Genomic DNA, 25334 nt, shown 5'->3' with positions numbered 1-25334 from the left:
CATGTCTTCCCTCACCACATCCATAAACCTCCTCCTTGGCCTTCCTCTTTTCCTCCTTCCTGGTGGCTTCATCCTCAGCATTCTCCTACTGATATACCCCATGTCCCTTCTCTGCACATGTCCAAACCATCTCAATCTTGCCTCTCTCACTTTGTCCCCGAAATGTCCTACATGCGCTGTCCCACAATGTAAGTTTAAAAGGTTAATCTTTATAATTGTGGTTAATTATTTAATATAAACAGACTATAAATGAATTAAAAAGCCTTCAACTTTCAAACAGCCTTTTTTTTTTTTTTTACCAATCATACGCTTTGATATTCAGTTTTTACACCAATTATAAAAGTGGACACCAATGGACACTAACAGTAAACCTCACAATGGGGTCCTAGTGATCTTTACTTACAGTACAGACCAAAAGTTTGGACACACCTTCTCATTCAAAGAGTTTTCTTTATTTTCATGACTATGAAAATTGTAGATTCACACTGAAGGCATCAAAACTATGAATTAACACACGTGGAATTATATATGGAATTATATACATAACAAAAAAGTGTGAAACAACTGAAAAATTTCATATTCTAGGTTCTTCAAAGTAGCCACCTTTTGCTTTGGTTACTGCTTTGCACACTCTTGGCATTCTCTTGATGAGCTTCAAGAGGTAGTCACCTGAAATGGTCTTCCAACAGTCTTGAAGGAGTTCCCCGAGAGATGCTTGGCACTTGTTGGCCCTTTTGCCTTCACTCTGCGGTCCAGCTCACCCCTAAACCATCTCGATTGGGTTCAGGTCCGGTGACTGTGGAGGCCAGGTCATCTGGCGCAGCACCCCATCACTCTCCTTCTTGGTCAAATAGCCCTTGATGCCTTCAGTGTGACTCTACAATTTTCATAGTCATGAAAATAAAGAAAACTCTTCGAATGAGAAGGTGTGTCCAAACTTTTGGTCTGTACTGTATATGTTCGTTGGTTTGATGATGTAAAGTATGTGAATAAATGTACTGACTACTGTAGTTTTACTGAATATCAAATATATAAGCAACTTCTACTCACTGCTCAATTTACACCAATCAGGCACAACATAATGACCACCTCATTAATATTTTGTTGGTCCCTTTTTGCTGCCAAAAACAGTCATTAACATTAACAGACTGAACTTCTTCAGCAATGTGAGCTACAGCAGCTCGTTCTGTTGGATCGGTGCATCAAGGATCCTTGGCCGCCCATGACCCTGTCCCTGGTTCCCCACTGTTCCTTCCTTGGACTACGTTTCTGACCACTGCAAACCAGGAACATCCCACAAGAGCTGCAGTTTTGGAGATGCTCTGACCCAGTCGTCTAGACATCACAATTTGTCCCTCGTCAAATCCATACGCTCGCCCACTTTTCCAGCTTCTAACATCAATTTTGAGGACAAAATGTTCACTTGCTGCCTAATAAATATCTCCCACACACTAACAGATGCCATGATGAAGAGATCATCAGTGTTCTTCACTTCACCACACAATGTTATAATGTCAATGTTATGCCAGATCGGTGTGTGTACTTTTTTTTACAATCAGACACCTCTGAATATTTGGTTTAACTTTTTCTAAAGTGATTTACTTCCATTTGATTTGCTCATTAAATACCACTGGTTCTTCTTTGTGGCATGATAATGATTTTATTTGTTAATTGAAGATCCCTTTTTAAAAGTATGCTTTACTTCTTTGCCTTTTTTTGTTGTTTGTCTTTGATTCCGGCATGTTGAAGATGTCGATTTTGGTGAATGCAGTGTTGACGTGCACAATTTCATTTGTATTTAAGGAAATAAATCCCCACAAATCAACTGTTTTCTGCTTTTCAATAACACGTGTTGAAGACTAGTGTATCTTTGTGCCTCAAATCAATATGACTGAAATACTAATGCGCACTGTTCAGTTCGGATAGTCGAAAAATTTTACTCAAATCATACTGGAGTTGGTGACTTTTTAACGGAATGGAGTAAGAATTTCTGTACAGTATCTGTACCATAGAAAACGTTGCTCTATTAGACCTTACGTGCAGAACATTTCCTCAGAGCCAGCTAGCGAAGGTCATTTTGGAGTATTTTCAGACCTGTGTTGATGGATGACTAAAGAGTATTTGACCCATATTTAGCCAAAACTCTTCACATTTTATTGAGATATAAACAGGTAGGAGACGCTCGATCAGGTCTAACATTGCCCCTTGGACCTTGATAAAAAAAAAAATACAAAAAATTCGGTCATTTCTCTAAGAAAAACCTTGAAGATTCTTTGAAGAACCCTTAGAAAAGAGCAAAAGGGTTTTAAACATTCTTTTTTGTAAACCAAGAACCTTGATCTATTGCATTATACCTTGAAGAACCGTTTAATGATGAAACCAAACCGTACATATTCTATTACCAGGAAAAAAACAGCATGTCTACTTTACTTCATTTAAATGTTTCATTTCTCACAGTAAATCCCTTTGTTTTGCACTTAAATGCAGCAAAGAATTTTTCAGCAGATTCACACACACACACACACACACACACACACACACACAAACACTTATATACACACTCACTCCTCCAAACACTCCACAACAACCCAAAAAAAGGCCTGAAGTCCCAAAGCCATGAAAGTCATGCTGACTATATTTTTAGCCACGCTGTTTTTTTTCCAAGAAATGATTGCGTGTTCCTGAATCGCACCATACACACTTTTGTTATGGAGAAGGTCGTTCAGGAGTTGGTCACAAGTACACGGTCAGGACCTTCACCTGTTTCAGAGCTTACACTTTAAACTATTAACATTTGTAACACGACACCATCACGTCAACGCCTTGTGTGGACTAATAACTTTCCGAAGTGCGTGTGTTGACAAGAAATCTGGACAGATGCCACTGTGCTGGAAAAAAAAGAAGTGCAATTTGGGATTTCTAGGCAAAGCCAAACTTCTTGTCAAAAGTCCCGACTGAATAAAACCTCAAAAGGCGGGTTTCCAGCCAATCCGCAGTGTTACAAGAATATAAAATCGTTATGAATTTGAGCTAGAAAAAAATATAGGTGGACTTCTCATAGCCTTTTCCCGCTTCATAGAAATTAATTATTTGACTTTTCCTACAGCGGCATAGAGACACATAGCTGCTGACTGTTGGGGCAACATGTGAGGAGTCAGTGGTGTCAGTGGTTGAGTCTCCCAGAGCTCATTATTTTCCTACTATCAGTATATACTCATGTACATGGGGGTTGTGGAACTGGTAAGGACACTGGCACACTACACACTGGGAGGCCGATGACTCGATTTCCAGCAACACGACTAACTATTGATTTCCTCATCGCTGTAATACTCCAAACTAGTTTTATGTCATAAATATTTCTGAGACGAATCACGCACATACCAGTGGTTGAGATAGATAGATAGATAGATAGATAGATAGATAGATAGATAGATAGATAGATAGATAGATAGATAGATAGATAGATAGATAGATAGATAGATAGATAGATAGATAGATAGATAGATGAATATATATTCAGACAGACAGACAGACAGACAGACAGACAGACAGACAGATAGACGAATATATATTCAGATAGATAGATAGATAGATAGATAGATAGATAGATAGATAGATAGATAGATAGATAGATAGATAGATAGATATTTATTCAGATAGACAGACAGACAGACAAATATATATTCAGATAGATAGATATAGATAGATAGATAGATAGATAGATAGATAGATAGATAGATAGATAGATAGATAGATAGATAGATAGATAGATAGATAGATAGATAGATAGATAGATAGATAGATGGATGAATATTTATTCAGATAGACAGACAGACAGACAAATATATATTCAGATAGATAGATAGATAGATAGATAGATAGATAGATAGATAGATAGATAGATAGATAGATAGATAGATAGATAGATAGATAGATAGATGGATGAATATTTATTCAGATAGACAGACAGACAGACAAATATATATTCAGATAGATAGATAGATAGATAGATAGATAGATAGATAGATAGATAGATAGATAGATAGATAGATAGATAGATAGATAGAGAACATGGATTTGAAAACCAGCTCTATGAGGATATGCTTTATATGGGTTTCAGTGGAAGATCTCCTGCTATAGAGCTCTGATCTGAACACTATTAAACACCTTTGGGATAAATGTGAATGCTGACTGCACCCCAGGTCTCCTCACCTTCTCACCTACGCCAGTACCTGACTTTACTTATACACTTGTCGCTGAATAAACCCAAATCTCCACAAGGAAACACCAAAAATCTAGTGGAAAATCTTCCAAGAACATTGGAGGTATAACCACGAGAACTAAATACAAAAAGAGATGTTCAAAAGCATATAGGAATCCAATGCTTTTGTCCATGTTGTGTCGATACATAGCTAGAACGATCCTTGAGGGGAATTCTGGGGGAAACTCAAGAGCTATGAAGTCATCAGAGATCAGATCGTTCCCAGCAGGTGTAAAGTGTCCACCAGCATGCCAGCTAATATCATTTTATACCAAGCCTTGATTCCTATCTGCTTAATCATGCATTTAGCATTTCGAAAGAGATCAGACACATGTTATTGAGTGTTTTTCTGAGACATGGCAACCAGGTCCAGGTGAGAGCTCCTACTGGGAGGTAAAGTCCCAGTCCCAAGAGGGGGAGCAAAATATTTTTGAATGGAATAAACACAATAAACAAAGTAAAGATATGGTAGATGTGAAAAGCAGCAAGATCCTTGAGAATGCAGCTACTGGTTATTTGCATGGATTACTTTTGTTTATAAACAAAACAAAACAAAAACAAAAAAATAAAAGCATGGTGGAGTAAAGCAGGTGAAAACTCACGTTTTGTGGCGTTGATGAGATTTTTCCCGTCTTTATAAAGCTCTTTGATGAAGCGGTTGGTTTTATCCAGCTCTGCTTCATGAGCTTTGATCTTCTCCCTGAATCCTGGGCTGTCCAAGTAACATTCACTAAACTCCAACGGGTGCAAACCCATTTCTTCTCCCTTCTTTCTTCACAAATGTTTCTGGTTTGGTCTCTTGGTCGCTACTTTGAGTCTTGAAAGTAACAAAATCGGCTACAAAATAACCAAAAAAACAGACTCTTAACGCTACATTAGTTTTATTGATTAATTTATGTATTAATTCGGATCAGTTTTCCCAAGTGTAAAAGCTATTTCTGTATGAGCCGAATTAAAAAAAAAAGTATCTCAACTAAAAAAATTAATAAATGAACACGTCCTCTTTTGGATGTCAGATCAAATCGTATCAAACATGAACCACTTTTGAAATATGGAAAAAAAAAATTACTATTATAATAAAACAAAAGTTGGATCAAGTTGAAGCTCCACGTCGCCCAAACATTTGCAATGACAGACTGGAGAGCTGAGTTCAAGCCCCTCCCACTGGGTTGTGAGGCGGGGCGTATGCGGTCATAGTGACGTCACAAAAAAAAAAAAAAAAGAGAGAGGAGGAGGTGGAAAGAGAATGGGAGGTGTTGGACCGCCATGTTGGATAGGAAAGTGGATTGTCACTGTTCTTTGGTTCTTTGAATCACGTTCATCGAAAATGTTTTGTTTTTTTGTCATTTATTTCATTTCGTTCCATTAATCAGAAAGAAAATGTTATATTTTTAATATTTCCCAAAACATCTACATACATGAACTTTGACACCTATGATAAAAATATGACAATGCAGCTAAGGACATATTATGAAGAACAGAATGAGTAGCTTCACCTCTCATATCTTTCTCTCCGTGTCGTTCCTACCCATAATAATTGTCAAGATTCTGACAAAAAAATAACACAATATATTGCATTGTGTAGCGTATATATGAGAGTCACGTGACAAAAGATGATCTATTACTCTGTACTCAATTCTGTTTCCTGTGTAATGCACTGGATACCGTATACTACATGGGAGTCACGTGATAAACGACACAAACGACTTGGACTGGAAGAGTCAAAAGATACAGAGATTTTGCAATGCTTTGCTCGTACAAAATAAAGTAAATGAATCACTCTTCGAGATGACTCGTTCTTCTGAGTCACATTGAAGGCTTCTTCAAAAATGAACGCATCGGAAAACCAACTACCTGCATGTCTTCCCTCACTACATCTATTAACCTCCTATTTAGTCTTCCTCTTTTCCTCCTTCCTGGTGGCTCCATCCTCAGCATTCTCCTACTGATATACCCCATGTCCCTCCTCTGCACATGTCCAAACCATCTTATGAGTTGCTCAGTAGCTCCTGGTTCCATAAACTCAAATGACTGTATATGACTGTGGAAAGGACATTACTCATAACCACACATGCTCATTTTAGCTCTCACATCTCTGGTGTTTTGTATTGTTTAAAGACTATAATCATTCTCTTGATGTCACCCAAATGAGGATGGGTTCCCCTTTTGAGTCTGGTTCCTCTCAAGGTTTCTTTCTCATAAAATCTAAGGGAGTTTTTCCTTGCTACAGTCACCACAGCTGCTCATCAGGGATAAATGCACACCATTCACCCAAACTGTTAAATTCTGTAAAGCTGATTTGAGACAATGTCTTATGTATGTGGTCAGCCACAATTCTGGAGGCTTTGTGTATGCACCCCAGGTCTCCTCACCTACATCAGCACCTGCATTTCATAACACTCTTGTGGCTGATGAACACAAATATCCATAAGCACACTCCAAATTCAGTGGAACATCTTCCCAGAAGAGTGGAGGGAATTAGAAGAGCAAATTGGGACTAAATGTGGAATGCAATACTCAAAAATCACATACCGTACTCACGACCAGGTGACCCAATACTTTTGGAAATATAGTGTATATAAGGGTAACTTTTGATTTGATATATGAGAAGAGTGAAAAAAGGGGGAAATGCTTATTGGGAAAACTTTTGAAGGAGCAGCTTCATATCTCTCATTAGAGATCAATGAATATCTGTATAAGACATTGAACTCTATCATAAAATAAATTTAATTGTTTCTCATTGTATAAGCGTCACATTTATATGTTTCAGGATTCACAGTTTTCAGGCCCCATATTACTCTTTGAGTCAATCCTTTTGGAAATATGTATTTGTTTTGGTATATTTTACTTATTCTCTGGATAAGCTTTAGTGATTTTGCTAACTTTCTAACATTAAACAGGGAGTGTGCAGCTGAGTAAAGGCGTGTCTTCTGTATTTTGAAGGCGAAGTTGTAGCTCAATGGTTAAGACATTGGACTTATAATTAAATAGAACTCAAATCCATACAATACTCATTTACCCCTTCTGGGCCCTTGAGCAAGGCCCTTCACCCTCAACCACTCAGTTAAATTATATTTGTAAGTCACTTTGGATAACGCTAAATGTCGTATAGACATATAAATATTGTATAGAGTTCAAAAGGAAGAAATTTCGCATGGACTGATCGTACTGGAGCAGGAAACCTGGAATTATTAACTTCTAAATTAAATTAAGTTTATAAATGACACTCGTTCACATTTGCGGCATTTGGCAGACGCCCTTATCCAGAGCGACTTACAACTGAGCAGGGGATGGTTTTAGGGCTTTGCTCAAGGGTCCAGCAGTGGCAGTTTGGTGGTGGTGGTGGGATTTGAACCTGTGACCTTTCGATCCAAAGGCAAATGCCTTAACCACTGAACTACCACCTCCCTCGCAACTACACTCAACCTAGGAACAAGTACAAATTCGAATACAAACTAAGTGTACGCTAATTCTACGCATAAATCAATACATGTTTAACGTGAGCTATTAGTTTTAATTCTATTTATTTTGAATAATACAGATATTGTGAAATTCAGACTGGTTTTTGTATTATATTCTCTTTTCATAGGGAGTAAATGTTCTTAAATGTATAATGGCAATATTTATTTGTTTGTTTCATTATCATTTCAATTGATTATTCAACAGGTTTGGCCACAATACTGACAATAATAATAAAAGAAAAAGCTACCCGTGGAAATTTGACCTTTTCAATATGGCGGCTTTGTAGTCGCGTACGCCTTGGGTATAAGCGGAATCATTAATTGAGTGGAGTTTGTTTCCTCACGGGAATCTTTACGCGACGGACATAAAGGCTCAGCGGACGTACACAAGAGATGGATGGAAAAAATGTTAATTTAATGCTTAAAAACATATTCTGGTTATAAAACAAGGCAGCGGGTGTGATATTTTCTTTATAGATTAAGTATGTTTGTTAATGTTTTAGGGTAAAGTTTTTGCTTCTTACTGCTGTTGATAAAATGCAGGTACATTGAATGAGTGATTGCGGAATGGGGATTTTTTCTTCTTTGTTTATCTTTTGATATCGAGGTCTGGAGAATGTCAGGTTACTGATTGTCCGGTTGAAATCGTCCTCTATCTGTGTAACTCCGAGATGCCTAACAGGGGCAGCAGTAACAGCAATGCAGCAGCAGTGAAGGGGAAGAGGAGCAGGCGCCGCAGCAGAGCTCCGAGAGAAGATCCGGCGAGAAACGAGCTCGTCTCCAACTCTCTCCAAAGCGCACAGCACTGCCTCCTCCAGCAAGATCATGGAACCGCCTTCGTCCACTTCCTCCTGGCCCTGAACCTCGCTCCGGCTCTGAAAGATCTGGCAAGAGTAAGATACATTCACTGCTGCTCACGAACAAGATCAGACCAGCTTCCAGAAGTGAAACTCACAATGCTAGATCAAGAATAGTTTTAGTCCTGTTGGAAAAACAAGAGCTCAGACCAGCTTCTAGAAGTCAAAACTCCTAGATCCAGGATCTAAAAGATTGGGAGGAAAAAATAAAGATCAGACCAGCTTCTAGAAGTCAAAGTCAAAACTGCTAGATCCAGGATTTAAAAGATTTTGGGGAAAAAAGAGATCAGACCAGCTTCCAGTAGTTAAACTGCTAGATGCAGGATCTTATAGATCTGGCAAGAGTAAGATGGTTTCACTCCTGCTATAAATAAAGATCAGACCAGCTTCTAGAAGTCAAAATCAAAACTGCTAGATCCAGGATCTGATCGATCTGGCGAGAGTAAGATACATTCACTGCTGCTCAAAAACAAGAGATCAGACCAGCTTCCAGAAGTGAAACGCACAATGCTAGATCAAGGCTCTAAAAGATAGTTTTAGTCCTAATGGAAAAACAAGAGCTCAGACCAGCTTCTAGAAGTCAAAACTCCTAGATCCAGGGTCTAAAAGATTTTGGGGAAAAAAATAAAGATCAGACCAGCTTCTAGAAGTCAAAGTCAAAACTGCTAGATCCAGGATCTGATCGATCTGGCGAGAGTAAGATACATTCACTGCTGCTCAAAAACAAGAGATCAGACCAGCTTCCAGAAGTGAAACGCACAATGCTAGATCAAGGCTCTAAAAGATAGTTTTAGTCCTAATGGAAAAACAAGAGCTCAGACCAGCTTCTAGAAGTCAAAACTCCTAGATCCAGGGTCTAAAAGATTTTGGGGAAAAAAATAAAGATCAGACCAGCTTCTAGAAGTCAAAGTCAAAACTGCTAGATCCAGGATTTGAAAGATTTTTGGGGAAAAAAGAGATCAGACCAGCTTCCAGTAGTCAAACTGCTAGATGCCGGATCTGATAGATCTGGCAAGAGTAAGATAGTTTCACTTCTGCTATAAATAAATATCAGACCAGCTTCTAGAAGTCAAAGTCAAACTTTGGGAAGAAAAAAAAAAGATCAGACCAAGTTCCAGAAATCAAACTCAAATTGCTAGATCCAGGTTCTGGAAGATCTGGCAAGAGTAAGATACATTCACTGTTGCTAAAAAAAAAAACAAGACTAGACCAGCTTCCAGAAGTGAAACTTGCAATGCTAGATCAAGGCTCTAAAAGATAGTTTTACTCCTGTTGGGGAAAAAAAAAAGACCAGACCAGCTTCCAGAAGTTAAATCTCAAACTGCTAGATCCAGGATCTGAAAGATCTACCAAGAAAAAAAAAAAGATCAGAGAACGTTCCATACATACAAAAATCCATACAGATAGTTTTTCTGGGTAGTTTCCGTTGCTGGAGCGGCCGATGAGGCCTGCTGTCATGATGAGAGCGGCCTCTAGAGGCGAATCACTGACACCACGTGCTATCTGCTTTATTATAGTTAATGTTGGTCATTTATAATTGATTTATATAATTGTTTATTATTATTATTATTAATATATTTATATTTATTTAATGTAACACATTTTCATAATTAAGTTTTTTTTTTATTTGTTTATTTTGGTAATAAAATTAAGTATGTGTAGTGTTATGTTTTTTTTTTAAATTATTCCCGTAATTTCTTTTTGTCCAGTGTGCATTTAAAAAATCGGTTATGGGCGAGTACGATCCAACTAAGCTATCGGTATCAGTAAAATCGGTCGACTTCTAGTTTCCAAAACAGAAACCTGGCAAAATAATAATAATAATAATAATAATAATAATAATAATAATAATAATAAGCACTGATACAATTTTAAGAACCACTGCCTCAAGTGTTGCATTGGTGCTACTACAAGTTTTTTCTGCTCTCTTTTCATTTACTAGCTTTTTTGCGCTCATAATTATAATCCGTTCTCTTTCGGAAAACCCACAGGAGTCCTTCAGGTTCACGCTTCTAAAATGGGCCGACGAGCTGGACGGAGTCGGGCGCATTCAGGAGCTCTTCGACTGCTACGAGCAAGCGCTGGAGTTGTTCCCTAAAGACGAGGTGATCGTCAACAGCATGGGCGAGCACCTGTTCAGGTACGCTTTTCCTTTCACGGTATGTACCTCGTCGGAAGCAGCAGGAGAGTGAGATGTTGTGATTTTTGGATCTCAGGATGGGTTTCAGGGACGAAGCGGCGGCGCATTTCTACAAAGCCCTGAAACTGAAGCCGGACTTCCCGGAAGCCAAGGAGAACTTCTACAGGGTGGCTAACTGGCTGGTGGAGCGCTGGCACTTTCTAATGCTCAACGATAACGGGCGAAATCGCAAGTACCAGCTCGCTATACAGAGGGCGGTACAGGACGGCTGTAGGAGCGTTCTGGATATCGGGACCGGCACGGGTATCCTCGGGTAAGAGCACGTGGAGTCAGGATGGCATGTGTAGCAGTGCTTTTACTCGACTTTAGACATGTGAGAATCCAGAGCCTTGTATAACCCCATTATTATAGGTATGTCCAGGAATATATCGCCCATTGTTTTTTTTTATATATATTGTTCTCAAGCAACAACACTGTAGAAACATATACAGTGAGGAAAATAAGTATTTGAACACCCTGCTATTTTGCAAGTTCTCCCACTTAGAAATCATTGAGGGGTCTGAAATTGTCATCGTAGGTGCATGTCCACTGTGAGAGACATAATCTAAAAAAAAAATCCAGAAATCACAATGTATGATTTTTTAACTATTTATTTGTATGATACAGCTGCAAATAAGTATTTGAACACCTGAGAAAGTTAATGTTAATATTTGGTACAGTAGCCTTTGTTTGCAATTACAGAGGTCAAACGTTTCCTGTAGTTTTTCACCAGGTTTGCGCACACTGCAGGAGGGATTTTGGCCCACTCCTTCACACAGATCTTCTCTAGATCAGTCAGGTTTCTGGCCTGTCGCTGAGAAACACGGAGTTTGAGCTCCCTCCAAAGATTCTCTATTGGGTTTAGGTCTGGAGACTGGCTAGGCCACGCCAGAACCTTGATATGCTTCTTACAGAGCCACTCTTTGGTTATCCTGGCTGTGTGCTTCGGGTCATTGTCATGTTGGAAGACCCAGCCTTGACCCATCTTCAATGCTCTAACTGAGGGAAGGAGGTTGTTCCCCAAAATCTCGCAATACATGGCCCCGGTCATCCTCTCCTTAATACAGTGCAGTCGTCCTGTCCCATGTGCAGAAATACATCCCCAAAGCATGATGCTACCACCCCCATGCTTCACAGTAGGGATGGGGTTCTTGGGATGGTACTCATCATTCTTCTTCCTCCAAACACGTTAAGTGGAATTATGACCCAAAAGTTCTATTTTGGTCTCATCTGACCACATGACTTTCTCCCATGACTCCTCTGGATCATCCAAATGGTCATTGGCAAACTTAAGACGTGCCTGGACATGTGCTGGTTTAAGCAGGGGAACCTTCCGTGCCATGCATGATTTCAAACCATGACGTCTTAATGTATTACCAACAGAAACCTTGGAAACGGTGGTCCCAGCTCTTTTCAGGTCATTGACCAGCTCCTCCCGTGTAGTTCTGGGCTGATTTCTCACCTTCCTTAGGATCATTGAGACCCCACGAGGTGAGATCTTGCATGGAGCCCCAGTCCGAGGGAGATTGACAGTCATGTTTAGCTTCTTCCATTTTCTAATGATTGCTCCAACAGTGGACCTTTTTTCACCAAGCTGCTTGGCAATTTCCCCGTAGCCCTTTCCAGCCTTGTGGAGGTGTACAATTTTGTCTCTAGTGTCTTTGGACAGCTCTTTGGTCTTGGCCATGTTAGTAGTTGGATTCTTACTGATTGTATGGGGTGGACAGGTGTCTTTATGCAGCTAACGACCTCAAACAGGTGCATCTAATTTAGGATAATAAATGTAGTGGAGGTGGACATTTTAAAGGCAGACTAACAGGTCTTTGAGGGTCAGAATTCTAGCTGATAGACAGGTGTTCAAATACTTATTTGCAGCTGTATTATACAAATAAATATAAAAAAAATCATATATTGTGATTTCTGGATTTTTTTTTTAGATTATGTCTCTCACAGTGGACATGCACCTACGATGAAAATTTTAGACCCCTCCATGATTTCTAAGTGGGAGAACTTGCAAAATAGCACGGTGTTCAAAGACTTATTTTCCTCACTGTATTAGAGTAGTCAATTTACTGTCCTCTGAAAAAATAACAACATACAGCCATTATTGTCAAAAGTAAGTACACCCTAAGCGATAACATCTGTACATCGTGTAATCAGGCAAAGCCACACGTCGTATTCATCACGTTTTTGTTTTTGTCTGTTTGCGTATCTCGTGTTAGAGCAGTTAAAACGTTGTGCTTTGAGTACAATTCTCTCATACTGAATGTTCAACATGGCACCTAAGGATCCCAGCAACAACCTATGCAGCTCTGGAGAATTTCACTCCAATATATAATGGTTCCTGAAATGTGAGGGGTGCACTTACTTTTGTGAGATACCCTGTGTGTATACACACACACACACACACACACACACACACATACATACACACCCCTATAAGTTTATCCTTAATGAGCGAGCCAGTGGCAACAGTGTCAAGAAAAAAACCTCCCTGAGGAGGTTGACACCGAATGTCCATTCATTACAGTTCCTTCATTGTCGAGGTTCTAAACCGTTCACTCCACGGATGCAAATCCTTTTTACGACATTCGTAGACCTGAGCCTTTTGTAGCAACCATGTTTCTGATGATACCACTCGAAACCTGTCTTCATGTCCGTCAGGATGTGCGCGAAGAAAGCGGGCGCGAGGGAAGTGTACGCCTGCGAGCTGTCGAAGACCATGTACGAGCTGGCGTGCGAGGTGGTCACGGCCAACGACATGGCAGACAGCATCAAGATCCTACACAAGAAATCACTCGAGATGGAAATCCCGAGAGACATTCCCCACAGGTCACACACACGCTTGTGCTCTTTATTTATTATTAATACTAAATCTGCATTTTCGCCGTGGTGTCATTTTTTTTTTTTTTTTTTTTTTTTTTTTTTCTCGCCAGGGTGTCCTTGGTCGTCACGGAAACGGTGGACGCCGGGTTGCTGGGAGAGGGAATCGTTGAGAGTTTGATTCACGCCTGGAAGCATCTGCTCTTACCGCCGCCTGTAAGTTGCCTCGTTCGGGTTCTATTTCGAACACACCGCTTTCTATGAGAACGATATTAATAAAGGGATCAATAAAGTATTCAGCTTAGCCATTTTATTCATACAACAGTCTAAATACAGGATATTTAATTTATTTAAATATCACAATTATATCCTATAATAGTATAATAGGCATTTTTATACTAATGGTCTCATAATAGGATTGAAAGCCGTAAGATATAAAAACATCAGTGCAGGAAAGTGAAACATGCACTATATATACATGACAAAAGTTTGTGGACATCTGAATAGGTATTATATATTCTTTTTTTTTTCTCTTAGAATAACCTCCACACTTTTTTAGGAAGATGTTCCACTAGATATTGGAGTGAGCATGTGGAGATTTGTGTTCATTCAGATACAAGTGAGGAGGTCTGGGGTACAGTCAGCGTTCACATTCATCCCAAAGGTGTTCAGTAGGGATGAGATCAGAGCTCTATAGCAGGAGATCTTCCTCTCCAACCCATATAAAGTATATCGTCATGGAGCTCAAGTGAAGGCAAAAAGTAATTCTGGAGCTACAAGTTTGTGGTAACAGTTTGAAGAAGAACCACATATTTGTTTATTCGTATTTTTCACCAAATTTCTCAGAAACTTTGCGTATGTAAAGGGGAATAATATTTATCATTATTTTTAAATAAATACAAAAAAACGATTTTAAAATAGTATCATTACATTTTCTTTAAATATTTATTTATTTTTTTTTTATCATTTTTTATTTTTTTTATTTCTATCCTTCTCCTCATAAGCTTTGCAGTTGTTTTTTTCCCCCATCCTTTCCATATCTGCTGTCCTCCTGCAGAATCCTCTTGGCCCGAGTGCTACAGATGTTAGAATATGGCTGTATTCTATATAATTCTATATAAAAATTCATATGTTGCAATGTCTACCTTCTCGCAAGAACTCTGAAGACGTTCCAGTTTCCATTCCTTCCCGAACGGGGCGAGTCATTCCCGCCGGCGCTACCGTGTTCGCAATGGCCGTGGAGTGCCCCGAGATCCGCAGGCACCACAGGTGAGAGGTCAAGACTTGCGGGCGTGTGTGTACTATGGACGGCGTGTGATTCACTGATTCGCATTCAGCACGGAAGGTAACGATACGATGCACTGGTTTAAAAAAGTGTGCATCGGATTGTCGTAACTCAGACCCCATGTCCGAGTAGACGACATAATTAAGTGGCTCAATACTCAAATTAGTTTCAGCTATTCACTAATCAATTACCAAGAAGTTTCAAAACTTCAAATAATACATAAACAAACCCAATTCAGACCCATCCCATGGAGCTCTCTGATGAGAACCATCCTGACAGCAATAGCACCCGTCAGCTTTCACATGCGAGTGCGAATTTAACAACCCTTACGTTTTATATCTCACACCTAGTAAAATTTACATATTTTCTCTAATATCTCCTCCCTCACAATTTACATACATTTTGCATATCCCACCTTTTGCTCACGTGTTTTCTGGTAAGTTTCTACCTATTCTTAGTAAAATTTCACCCATTTCCAGGTGACTTTGTTCACCTCCATACGATTCTAATTTACATGTAGAAAAAATATCTCTTGATAGTGACCTTGTCTTAAAAAAATCCCCTGATCGTGCACTTTTGCACTCAACAATGCAACAGATCCTCCACCCCAATATTCACACCTTTTCTTAAAATCTCGTCTGGGTTTTTCCCTCTGTCTGCAAATCATCCTTTGTTTTGTTTTGTGTAGACTCGGTATAGAAAAGTGTTAGTTTGTATGTTGTTTTATATGATTTTTCCACTTCATTTTCTACTTGTGTTTTGAATATGTGCATATGCTGTTTGAGTAAAGTTAATGCATGTTGCCTGCGTGCTGCTTGCTTATTTTACTATTTCTATTTTATGTTATATTTTCCTATCTTTTCCTTCCGGCTGACGCCCTTTGCCTGGTGTACGTGGTCGCCACTTTCCACCGCCCATGGCGTATATCTGTTTTCTGGAGCGCCTATTGATCCTCATATGCGTCTCTATTTTCCACCTCGAATATCTCTTCCGGTTCATACTCTATATTTTTCCCCTTATTTTTCTAAAACTGAAATTTTTTTTAATCCATCAGCCGTATCTGCTCACTCGCCTTTATAACGTTTACGAGCATTTGGATTATTCTCTGTGAAGCTGAGTATCATACTATATTAATGCGGAGTAATGGTTTTATTCATTAAGCTTGGATTTAAACTAATATAAGCGATGTTATATGTTATCTGAAGCATATCACTAAATAATATTATATATTACTAGATTCTACTACTGATAGCTAAAGCTGACCTAAGCTAAATTACATGGGTGAACTTTATGCACCCTATTAGGCCAGATGAGTCATGCGGTCTCTTTGTTTTCTCCGCATAGCCGAGGTGTTTAACCACATAGGCAGCTCCATACATCACTTCTGACTGAATTTTGCACAGTACATGATGCACCTGCACTCACCAACCCTATTAAACCTGACTTTTCTACTATTATTGCTGTTATTATTATTATATATTATATATCATTATATTTATATTTATTATCATTATATTATAAACCGAACTAGATACATTTCTCAACAAGATTCAAGCTGGCACGTGTAACATGATGCATCGTTTTTTAACATATTTGCATCTGTAAAAGCCGATTTATTTATACATCATTTTCAGTAGACGCTACACTTCTATTATTTAGAACGTGACCGATCGTTTGCGACCGAATCGCATCGGCCTCGGTTACGGAGATGCGCATCACTATTGTGTACAGTGTATATACAAGATCTTATAGTATAAAGATGGTTAAGAACGAGATGAACGGCACTTATTAACATGGTGTGTGTGTGTGTGTGTATGTGTGTTGGTTGGTGCAGGCTGTGTGTGAGAGCAGTAGGGGGACTCGATCTGGCTGCAGCAGGACCCATCCGCGGTCCTGTAAAGTGTTCGGGGGACGCAGACGAGTCGTCAGAGCCGTATACCACAGAGAGACTTAGCCGTCTGCCTGGAGGCTTCACTGCCCTCACTGAGCCCTGCAGAGTGATGAGTATAGACTTCAACAACCCACAGGTACACACACACACACACACACACACACACACACACACACACACACACACACACACACACACACACACACACACACACACACACACACAGGAACTCAGCTAGTTTTTAATTGAGTCCTGTTGAACTTTATCCTTGATAAGTTTGATGTCTGGAACAAACACATGGACAAAACACAGCATGTTTTTAATATGATTTCATTATATTGTTTAACCTCTCTCTCTCTCTCTCTCTCTCTCTCTCTCTCTATCTCTCTCTCTATCTCTCTCTCTCTCTCTCTCTCTCTGTGTTTTTCTATCTCTTTTTTCTTTTCAAGTTATTAACACACTCTTGTTATTAACACACTTTTCAAAGCTAAAAAGAAGGAACATAACTTTTTTTATTATCTTACATAAATACTTATCTACTTGCATACTTTCTTACATACAGACTTCTTTATATGTAGTGCATGGCAAAAGTAGGGATTTGGGGCACATGCAACAAAATTGTTAAAAGGTAAAAACAAGAAGAAGCTGGGAAAAAAAAAACCTGGAAGAAGGTTCATTTGTACATTTTTGGCTTTAATAAAATGACTTCTATAAGAAGGAGAACAGGAATGATGTTGTGATCAGACTGCCTCACTCCCACAGTCAAACATGGAGGTGGATGTTTAATGTTTTGAGGTTGTTTCAGAGCAGCTCAAATCGGTAAAGCCCAGAAAGCCCCTGTGCTAGCTCTGTAAAAATCTTGAAGTCTCAGGTGTTAGCTGTGGAAAAACCATAAAACTCATCTCTTGGCGGGGGAATAGAATCCAATAAACTCGTGTTTAGGCATCAAAATGCAGTTCTTGAACAGGTAACGTGCAGAAAAGGTATCATTTGGATCGGTAATTGGCGTGTACAACCATGATGATCGCTAACACTTTTGGTTACAACAGGTTCTTCATTTTTCTTCATTAACTCTGATCGATTGTGCTGCAGGAGCTGGAAGGCCTGTGTCTGAGGGAAGCGGCTCAGCTTCGCGTGCCACTGATAAAGGACGGAGATGTTGACGCACTGGCCGTGTGGTTTCAGCTGCACCTGGACCAGGAGAACAGCATCTCCACCGGCCCGGACGAGGACACGTGCTGGGAGCAGGCCATCTACCCAGTCCCGTCTCGTAAGACTACTTTCAAAGAAACGTCTAAAGGGTGAAATGTAGTATCTATTTAGAAAAAAAAGTGTTTATAGACTCACGGTTTGCCGCACAGCTGTCCGAGCTGCTGTTAGAGAGAATTTATCACAGTGCCTTTGGAGACCTGGACAGCACTGTGATATGATCTAGAACGCTGTTAATATTCTGATCTTGCCTCCAGACTACAGTGTGAAGTGCACCGATGAACTGCTGGTGGAAGTTTCCTGCAGAGACGCTTACCTGAGAGTATCCTGCACCGGGGTAACAAGCGGCAGCCAAACGCCCCACATGGATGAAGCTGCCTCTGCTGAAGTGCCTTCAAATCCTGAACTGGAGCTCTGCAGTGCTCTGGCTGGCCTCCAGACGGACCATGAGCTTCCAACTCAGCCGTTTTTGCTGGAGTGTTCTGAAATCGCTCTCCTCAACAACGCCAATTATCACGAGTGCTTCCAGGAAGCACTGGCCAAGCTTTTTTCCTTCTTCCTATCACGTCAGTCAGAAGTCAAAGAGGAATCAGGTTCCTCCTCCTCCTCAGGTCCGCTGTACGTGCTGGATGTTTCTGAAGGTTTCTCAGTGCTCTCTCTAATGGCAGCGCGATTAGCACCGGTGCGAGCCTACAGCTCGGTGGAGAAGCAGCAGCATCAGGCTCTGCTGCGGCTCTTGGCACGGGAAAACGGAGTACGCGTGGATGCGCTCGAGTTCTGGCTCGGCCATGTGGAAGACGACTCGGCTGTCCTGCAGAGGCCCGACTCGGAAAAGCTGTGGAGCGCCATCATGCTGGACTGCGTGGAGATCTGTGGCCTGCTCAGACAAAACCTCATGGAGAAGGCCACGTTCGCTCGGTAGGAGCTTTATCTCCGATTCCTTCAATACAAACAACAGAAATATGACGACTTGGGCAACTCAAACCTGGTACTACTATAAATATATAAATGGTCTTTCACCAGCTCCTCTTTATAGGAAGTTAATAAGATAAAAAACATACAGCTTTTCATGTCTTTGAGCAACACAGGTGACACGTCTTGGCAGGGAAAATGTCATGTTTTGGTGGGGCAGAACCAGTCTTCTCTTGCTGGGGTAAAACCCAGAAAAGCCATGTTTTAGTGGATAAAAACAAAAAAAGCCATGTTTTAGTGGAGTAAAACCCAGAACCCTGTTTTGGCAGGGGAAATCTGATAAAAGCCATGTTTAGCTGGGTTTTGATTCTTTTTTTTTTACCTCACGTTTACCACGCCAAGCACATTCGTCTTCTGGGATTCAAAGGGACAGGACGAGCTGTATTTTTTATTTTATTAAAACCAAATCAATTGTTTAAATGGTATCAAGAAAATAACTTCATGTATTTTCCCCAGAATTAAATATAATAATACACTGACTAAATTGTAGTAAATTTCTTTTTACAAATTAAAAATAAAAAAAGTCAGATTGCTGTAGTGTATGAGGAACGAAGTACTTCAGGTCGTGTAGTTTCAAGTAAAATAACTTGCATGTGGATTATTTTCCTCTTATTTTAATACTTCATAAATGTAAGGAGTATCTGGTTTAAGTTGCTCAAGTCTTCATGAAAAAGCCATGTCTGGGTAGTGTAAACCTCCTGAAGATTAAAATCATAGTTTGGTAAAATCCTGAAGTCTCTGGTGTTAGCTGTGGAAAAACCATAAAACTCATCTCTTGGCTGGGGAATAAACTCGTGTTTAGGTGAAGGCTATAAAGTCAATTCGGGACTTTTAATGCTACAGGTATAAAAATGGATGCTAGCGTGGCGCTAATACGGGCAGTGTGTCCAGACTGTTCATCTAGACGGCAAACGGCATTGAACAGCGTGTGGTTTTAGGTATTTTGTAAAAAAAACAAAAAAAAAAAAAAAAAAAAAGCAGATATCTACAGAAGACTTGAAGCACAGTATGGTGACGAGACGCTCAGCCGCAGTAAGACATCCGAATTGTGGAAACGTATCAAAGATCTCGTGGTGGTTCCCTGTATAAATGTAGCAGTAATACAATTACAATAAATGAATGAAGGCAGTTTCCACTCCTTGAAATTTGTTCTTTTATTTTATAAAGTCCCGGTTTGACTTGAACGCCCCTCGTATATTGACATGGCTATTTACTATATAAAGTATAGATCAGGAGGTCCTGTTTTGGCTAGATGACATCATCTGTTTTTACTGGTGTGAAACGAGACTCTTTGGTTTAGAAAAGCGTCCCGGTTTAAATGACAGACTTCACTTTTTTTTTTTTTAAGGTGTCTCCTGGAGGACGGCGGCCGCATTTTCCCCGAGCGCATCGTGATTTACGGCGTGCTGGTGGAATCGGACACACTGCTGCAGGAGAGCGCGGTGCAGGGAACAGAACCCACGCTGGGCTTCAACATCGCCCCTTTCATCAACCAGTTCACCGTACGCTTAACCTCACAGCTTTGTACGCGAGCCCTTTCTTTGTGCGTTAACGTCACTAAAGCGTGAATTCCGACTTCTTCCAGGTGCCCGTTCACGTGTTTTTGGACTTGTCCACGCTGGAGTGCACGCGTCTCAGCGCGCCGGCCGAGATGTTCGTCCTCGACCTCATGGACAGCAGCAAGAACTACAGCTGCAGAGACGTCCGGGTAAAGCTTCACACATGCACGTTTCGCAAACAGGAATGCGGTGTCTCTTGAACACGTGCCAGCGTTTACAAATGTTGGCTTGGGCAGATGATTAAAAAGTACACAAAATGCCCCTCTCTGTTAACATCCGCAGTCACTGGGTAGTGTCAAGGCCGGTTTTCTGGAACAGACCACGATACTCCGTGATGGCGTTTGGGCTCGCTGCCCATTTTCCGCTTAAAAATCAGGATCAGGGCTCTGTGGGGGCCGAAGCGATTACTTGCAGGACCCCCCGGTTCTTCTCTGAACGACATTAGCTGTAGGTTATTTGTTGTTGTTTTGCTGCAGAACGAATTCAGGGCCAATCAGACACCTCAATGGATAAGTATCTGCCTGTATTACTCCTGTATTGAGGACACCGTTCAATGCAGCTCCAAATTCGTGAAGAAACCTCCACCACCATGCTTCACTGCTGCCGGCAGTTTTTAACATATTTGCATCTTAAAAAAAAAAAAACAATGTTATTCTATAGAATTATTACTAGAGGTGCTACACTTTTATTATTTAGAAAGTGACCAGTATTCGATATGAAGATCGATTTCTTCGCTAAACATTTTCTCGAGCATCACAACAAAACGGAGATCGAGCCGTGTCCTGAGAGTCACATAGAATACAGATTAACATGGCAGAGGTAGAGCTGTAACTTCCTGCACACAGAACAGAAAAAAAAATATCTTCTCTGTTTTATCCATCTATGCATCCATCCGTCCATCCATCCATCCATCATCTCACCCCACACATTTCAGCAACCATTTTAGTATCTTCTCAAGGGACAATACTCTAGAAATAAAACCTGAATATATTTTAGAGGATTCAATGTGCAGATTGTATATCAGTACAGATTTTGTCCTCTCAAAATAACTCAACATACAGCCATGATTTTCTAAATAACTGGCAACAAAAGTAAGTTTGTTATTCCTTATTCCTCCTGAGTATGAAATTCACCAGAGCTGCACAGATTGTTGCTGGGATCCTCTTCCACACCTCCATAATAACATTACAGAGCTGCTGGATGTTACACACATGGCGATTCTGCACTTTTAGCTTGAAGATGCCCCACAGGTGCTCAATAGGTTTCAGGTTTGGCGACAAACCTGGCCATCACCTTCACCATTTTGATCAAGGCAGTTGTTACCTTTGCGGTGTGTTTGTGGTCGTTTTCATGTTGGAAAACTGCCGTTTCGGTCGAGTTTCTGAAGGGAGGGCGACATGTTCTTTTGAATGTCAGTTATGTCTCAAATATATCCAAGTTTCATATCTATAGTATTATAATATAATAGTTGCTTAAATGTGAGGGTGTACTCCCTTTTGTGAGATACTGTAGATATAGAGAGATCTGACAAACATTGACTGAAAAGTAGGAAATGATGCAGGAACGGATGTGTTCAGCCCAGTGTGTGTTCATGTATCAGTTGCATACAGTGTGTCCTCACTAAATAATGACTTCCTGTCCCTGTTCCTGTCCAGGTTCGAGTGAACGCCTCTGGCAGGGTCACAGCCATCCCCTTCTGGTACCACATCTACCTGGACTCTGATATATTTGTGAGCACGTTCAGGCCGGATTCACACTGGAAGCAGGTGGCCGTGATCCTGCAGCACCCCCTGGTGGTCAGCGCAGGTGACTGGGTCAGACTGTGTGTCTCTTTCCACAAGAGCAGCATTTCTATGACAGCTTTCAGAGAGGAGCGAAAGGAGGAAACTGCAGTTCATTAAGGAAAGGGTTGTGGACTTGAACGAATTAGAGTCGGTGCAGTAGGTGAAAGCAATTGAGCATTTCCCGTTCCATTTATGTAAACTGCAAAGAATCTGCCTAATGGGTCGGATTTTATGGAAAATGGGCTTGAAATGGAAGGAGCACGTGCACGCCAGAAACTTCACAATTCTAGATTTGAAAAGACTTTAAAAAAAAAAAAGAAAAGAAAAAAAAAAAGCCGCACTTTTAAAGCGAGAACGTGTTTTTTATTTTTTTGGGGTAGATGCAGTCTATAGTGTGTTTCTTTTCTTTTTGGACAACGAGATGGTATTTATCATTGTGTGAATTCTGTAAGAAGTGGTTTAAAGTGCGGGGGTCCGTAAGCACAAAACGCAAAATGGACATCTAGAGTAACCCGAAAGGGAAAGCGGGCGGGCCTAATGAAGCACGGAACGCTGCAATGCGTCTATTCATACGAGGTGGTATCAAAAATGTTCGACACCGATTTTGTAACTCGCCAACAGATGGCAGCACAAGGCTGTACGCACAGTCACGAGGAGCACCGACCTTCAAAAATCAGTGCGCCTTTGCGACCAGAGAAATCATTAAAGCAACCAAGCACACTGAGATACATCGTCCTGTTATGTTTAATGGTGTATAAACATGTTATAACATGGAAGAAGACAGACAGCCGTGCTACCCAGATCCCCGTCACCTATAACAGAGCAGTGCAGTTATAAAGCGGTGATTAATCAGGAGTCGGACTCGGCATTAACATCTGTCCGAGTCATCTTGGATATCACACCAGTATCATTTACAATTAATCATATTTTTATATACTTTATTATTAATGTATATAATTATGGTTACAGGTAAAAAAAAAAATTCTCTCTTTTTCAACCCCCCCCCCCCCCCACCACCACCACCACCACTACCAAAAAAATATTTTTACTAATCAGCCCAGACACGTTTCCTATCCAATATTTGCGTTTTTTTATTTATTTCATGAAACATCCTCCAGACGAACACGATCTGGCCTGTCGATTCGGTATTTACATTTCTACGAGAACCGTTTCGCCTGAAAACGGAATAGTTCCGTATTTATTTAAAGAGTAAGCTTTGCTAAGCATTTAAACCGTCCCTAACACAAAACTCCGCCTTTGGTAATTGGAAGCCACGCCCCCTACCTTTCATACCGAGCTATATCCTGAGAGAAAATTCTATTTGGTCAAGAAATGGCTATATACATGGCACATGAGCTCAATTTTGAGTGTCATAGCAGAAGCTGTAAATACTTGTGCGATTTTTGTATTAAATTTTTTTTTTATTTGTAATAAATTTGCAAAGATTTTAAACACGCCTCTTTCACGTCGTCATTACGTTGTTTGTAGAATTTTGAGGAAAATAATGAATGCATTGAATCCATTTTTGGAACACTTGGCGGACGCGGTGTAATCTGACACACGTGAAAAGAATGGATTTAAAAAATGAAATTTATGACTGATAATATAGTTATAGATATAATTTTTTAACGTAAATTTACGTGAATACTCGCCAAGACTTTTGTGCGCAGGATTGAACGAATGCTCTGTTATGGAGAAATTCAAATGAAATTGCATAAAATCTGTTCGTTTGAACCAAAATTATTCTGCAATTCGCAGGGAAAATTTCCAGTCTTTAGAATTCCTGGAATTTTGGAACTCTGAAAATTTTACCATGAACATGGATGAAACAGCATCTGGTTTTAGATGTAGGACCAACAAAAGAAAACAACACTACATACAATATAACAATCTCCACCATTTGGTTTTGTCCACAGTCCCACCCCGGCTGAGGTGAAATGAACTGAACACGAGGGATTGTATAATTTTCCCCCATCTGTCCGTCCTTTCCCCTTCAGTCAATCGCTGTTGGCTGTACTGTATTATTCCCATAATACAGTAGTACTGGGGAAACCCCTCTAAAAGCTACAGCTGTACAGTTTTAGCACCTCCGCTTAGTCGTTAGCTTCATTATCCTTGGCCATGGTTCAGTTTTCTCAGGCATGATGGGGAACAAAAGCAGCATTTCGCCACTGTGTGTGTGTGTGTGTGTGTGTGTGTGTGTGTGTGTGTGTGTGTTGGATTATTTTAATTATTATAGAATATTTTATTACCGCAACCTCACAATATTGTAAAGAGAACAGGGGGTGACTTAAATATTAAACATGCATTTCTGCAGAGGAACGAAAGGCAGAAATGCCCCCCCCCCCCCCCCCCCCCCCCACAAAATAAAATCCCTGGATGGAGTGAAATCCCTGTGCCCTTTTGAAGCTGCTGTTCCTGGGGAATAAGGTGTTAAGTAATCTGGGCGTAGTCTGTGTGCGCCTGGTGTTTAGGATCCTCAGAGAGCACGGTGGGAGTGATGTCGTCTACGTCGTCTACGTCTCCCTCCCAGGGGGTGGAGCAGAGTTGGGCAGGGGCAGAGTGGGAGTGAGGGGGTCGGGTGTGTCCCAGACCCTGATAACGGCCTGATGGAGATGGAGGAGTGGATGAAGCCTCGGTGGCGTCCTGAGAGCCGGAGGACAGGAGCCCCCTGTGTTCGTCGCGCTCTGCGTCACGGGTAAAGTAGCTCTTCCTGGGACGACCCATAACCGTTCGGCCTGTGGGAGAACAACCAGTGGCACGATGAGATTCAAGTAAGACTGGAATATTTATTCTATAGGACTGTGATATTCCTTTACATTCCCTCTCTCATCTCGTCTCGTCTGTCGATTGCTGCCGATTGTGGCTTTTAGCATCCATCAACGTGTCTGTCCATCTACACACTTATCCATTCATCAATCTGAATCTGTCCATCTGATTTCTACTCACCAGTCTTTCAATTTCTTTGGCAAACTCTATATTCACCCTTCTGTACACAAATCTATCCGTCTATGATCCTGTCTTTCAGTCCAATTTACTTTTCACCTGACTAT

General features: G+C 40.5%; 3 protein-coding genes across 4 annotated transcripts in view; 1 reads left to right on the top strand and 2 right to left on the bottom strand.

The window, feature by feature from the left end:
* arhgap10 (Rho GTPase activating protein 10) overlaps positions 1–5414 on the bottom strand; it is a 104976-nt gene extending 99562 nt beyond the window's left edge. The window contains exon 1 of the mRNA XM_083538681.1: positions 4864–5414. Coding sequence (XP_083394807.1) covers positions 4864–5017 — 154 coding nt within the window. The 5' untranslated portion in view covers positions 5018–5414. The remainder of the gene's footprint in view (positions 1–4863) is intronic.
* Positions 5415–8051: 2637 nt separating this feature from the next.
* prmt9 (protein arginine methyltransferase 9) lies at positions 8052–23290 on the top strand. Of its 2 annotated transcripts, none has more exons than XM_083538666.1 (13): positions 8052–8204; positions 8330–8615; positions 10571–10719; positions 10796–11032; positions 13423–13590; positions 13695–13797; positions 14738–14850; positions 16701–16893; positions 17850–18027; positions 18224–18884; positions 20287–20440; positions 20524–20646; positions 22153–23290. In XM_083538666.1, the coding sequence occupies exons 2-13, from the start codon at positions 8394–8396 to the stop codon at positions 22396–22398; spliced, it is 2547 nt and encodes an 848-aa protein (XP_083394792.1). In that variant the 5' UTR covers positions 8052–8204; positions 8330–8393; the 3' UTR covers positions 22399–23290. The 2 variants fall into 2 exon arrangements, with proteins under 2 accessions (XP_083394792.1, XP_083394793.1); XM_083538667.1 differs by having other exon boundaries at positions 8056–8179.
* Positions 23008–25334, bottom strand: part of tmem184c (transmembrane protein 184C) — a 14959-nt gene continuing 12632 nt past the window's right edge. Inside the window, exon 10 of the mRNA XM_083538767.1 lies at positions 23008–25019. Coding sequence (XP_083394893.1) covers positions 24715–25019 — 305 coding nt within the window. The 3' untranslated portion in view covers positions 23008–24714. The remainder of the gene's footprint in view (positions 25020–25334) is intronic.

This window comes from Silurus aristotelis, assembly GCF_946808225.1.
Source record: "Silurus aristotelis genome assembly, chromosome: 4".
Taxonomy (NCBI): domain Eukaryota; kingdom Metazoa; phylum Chordata; class Actinopteri; order Siluriformes; family Siluridae; genus Silurus; species Silurus aristotelis.
The sequence above is the reverse complement of the archived record's forward strand: the minus strand, read 5'-3'. Positions and strand labels throughout refer to the sequence as shown.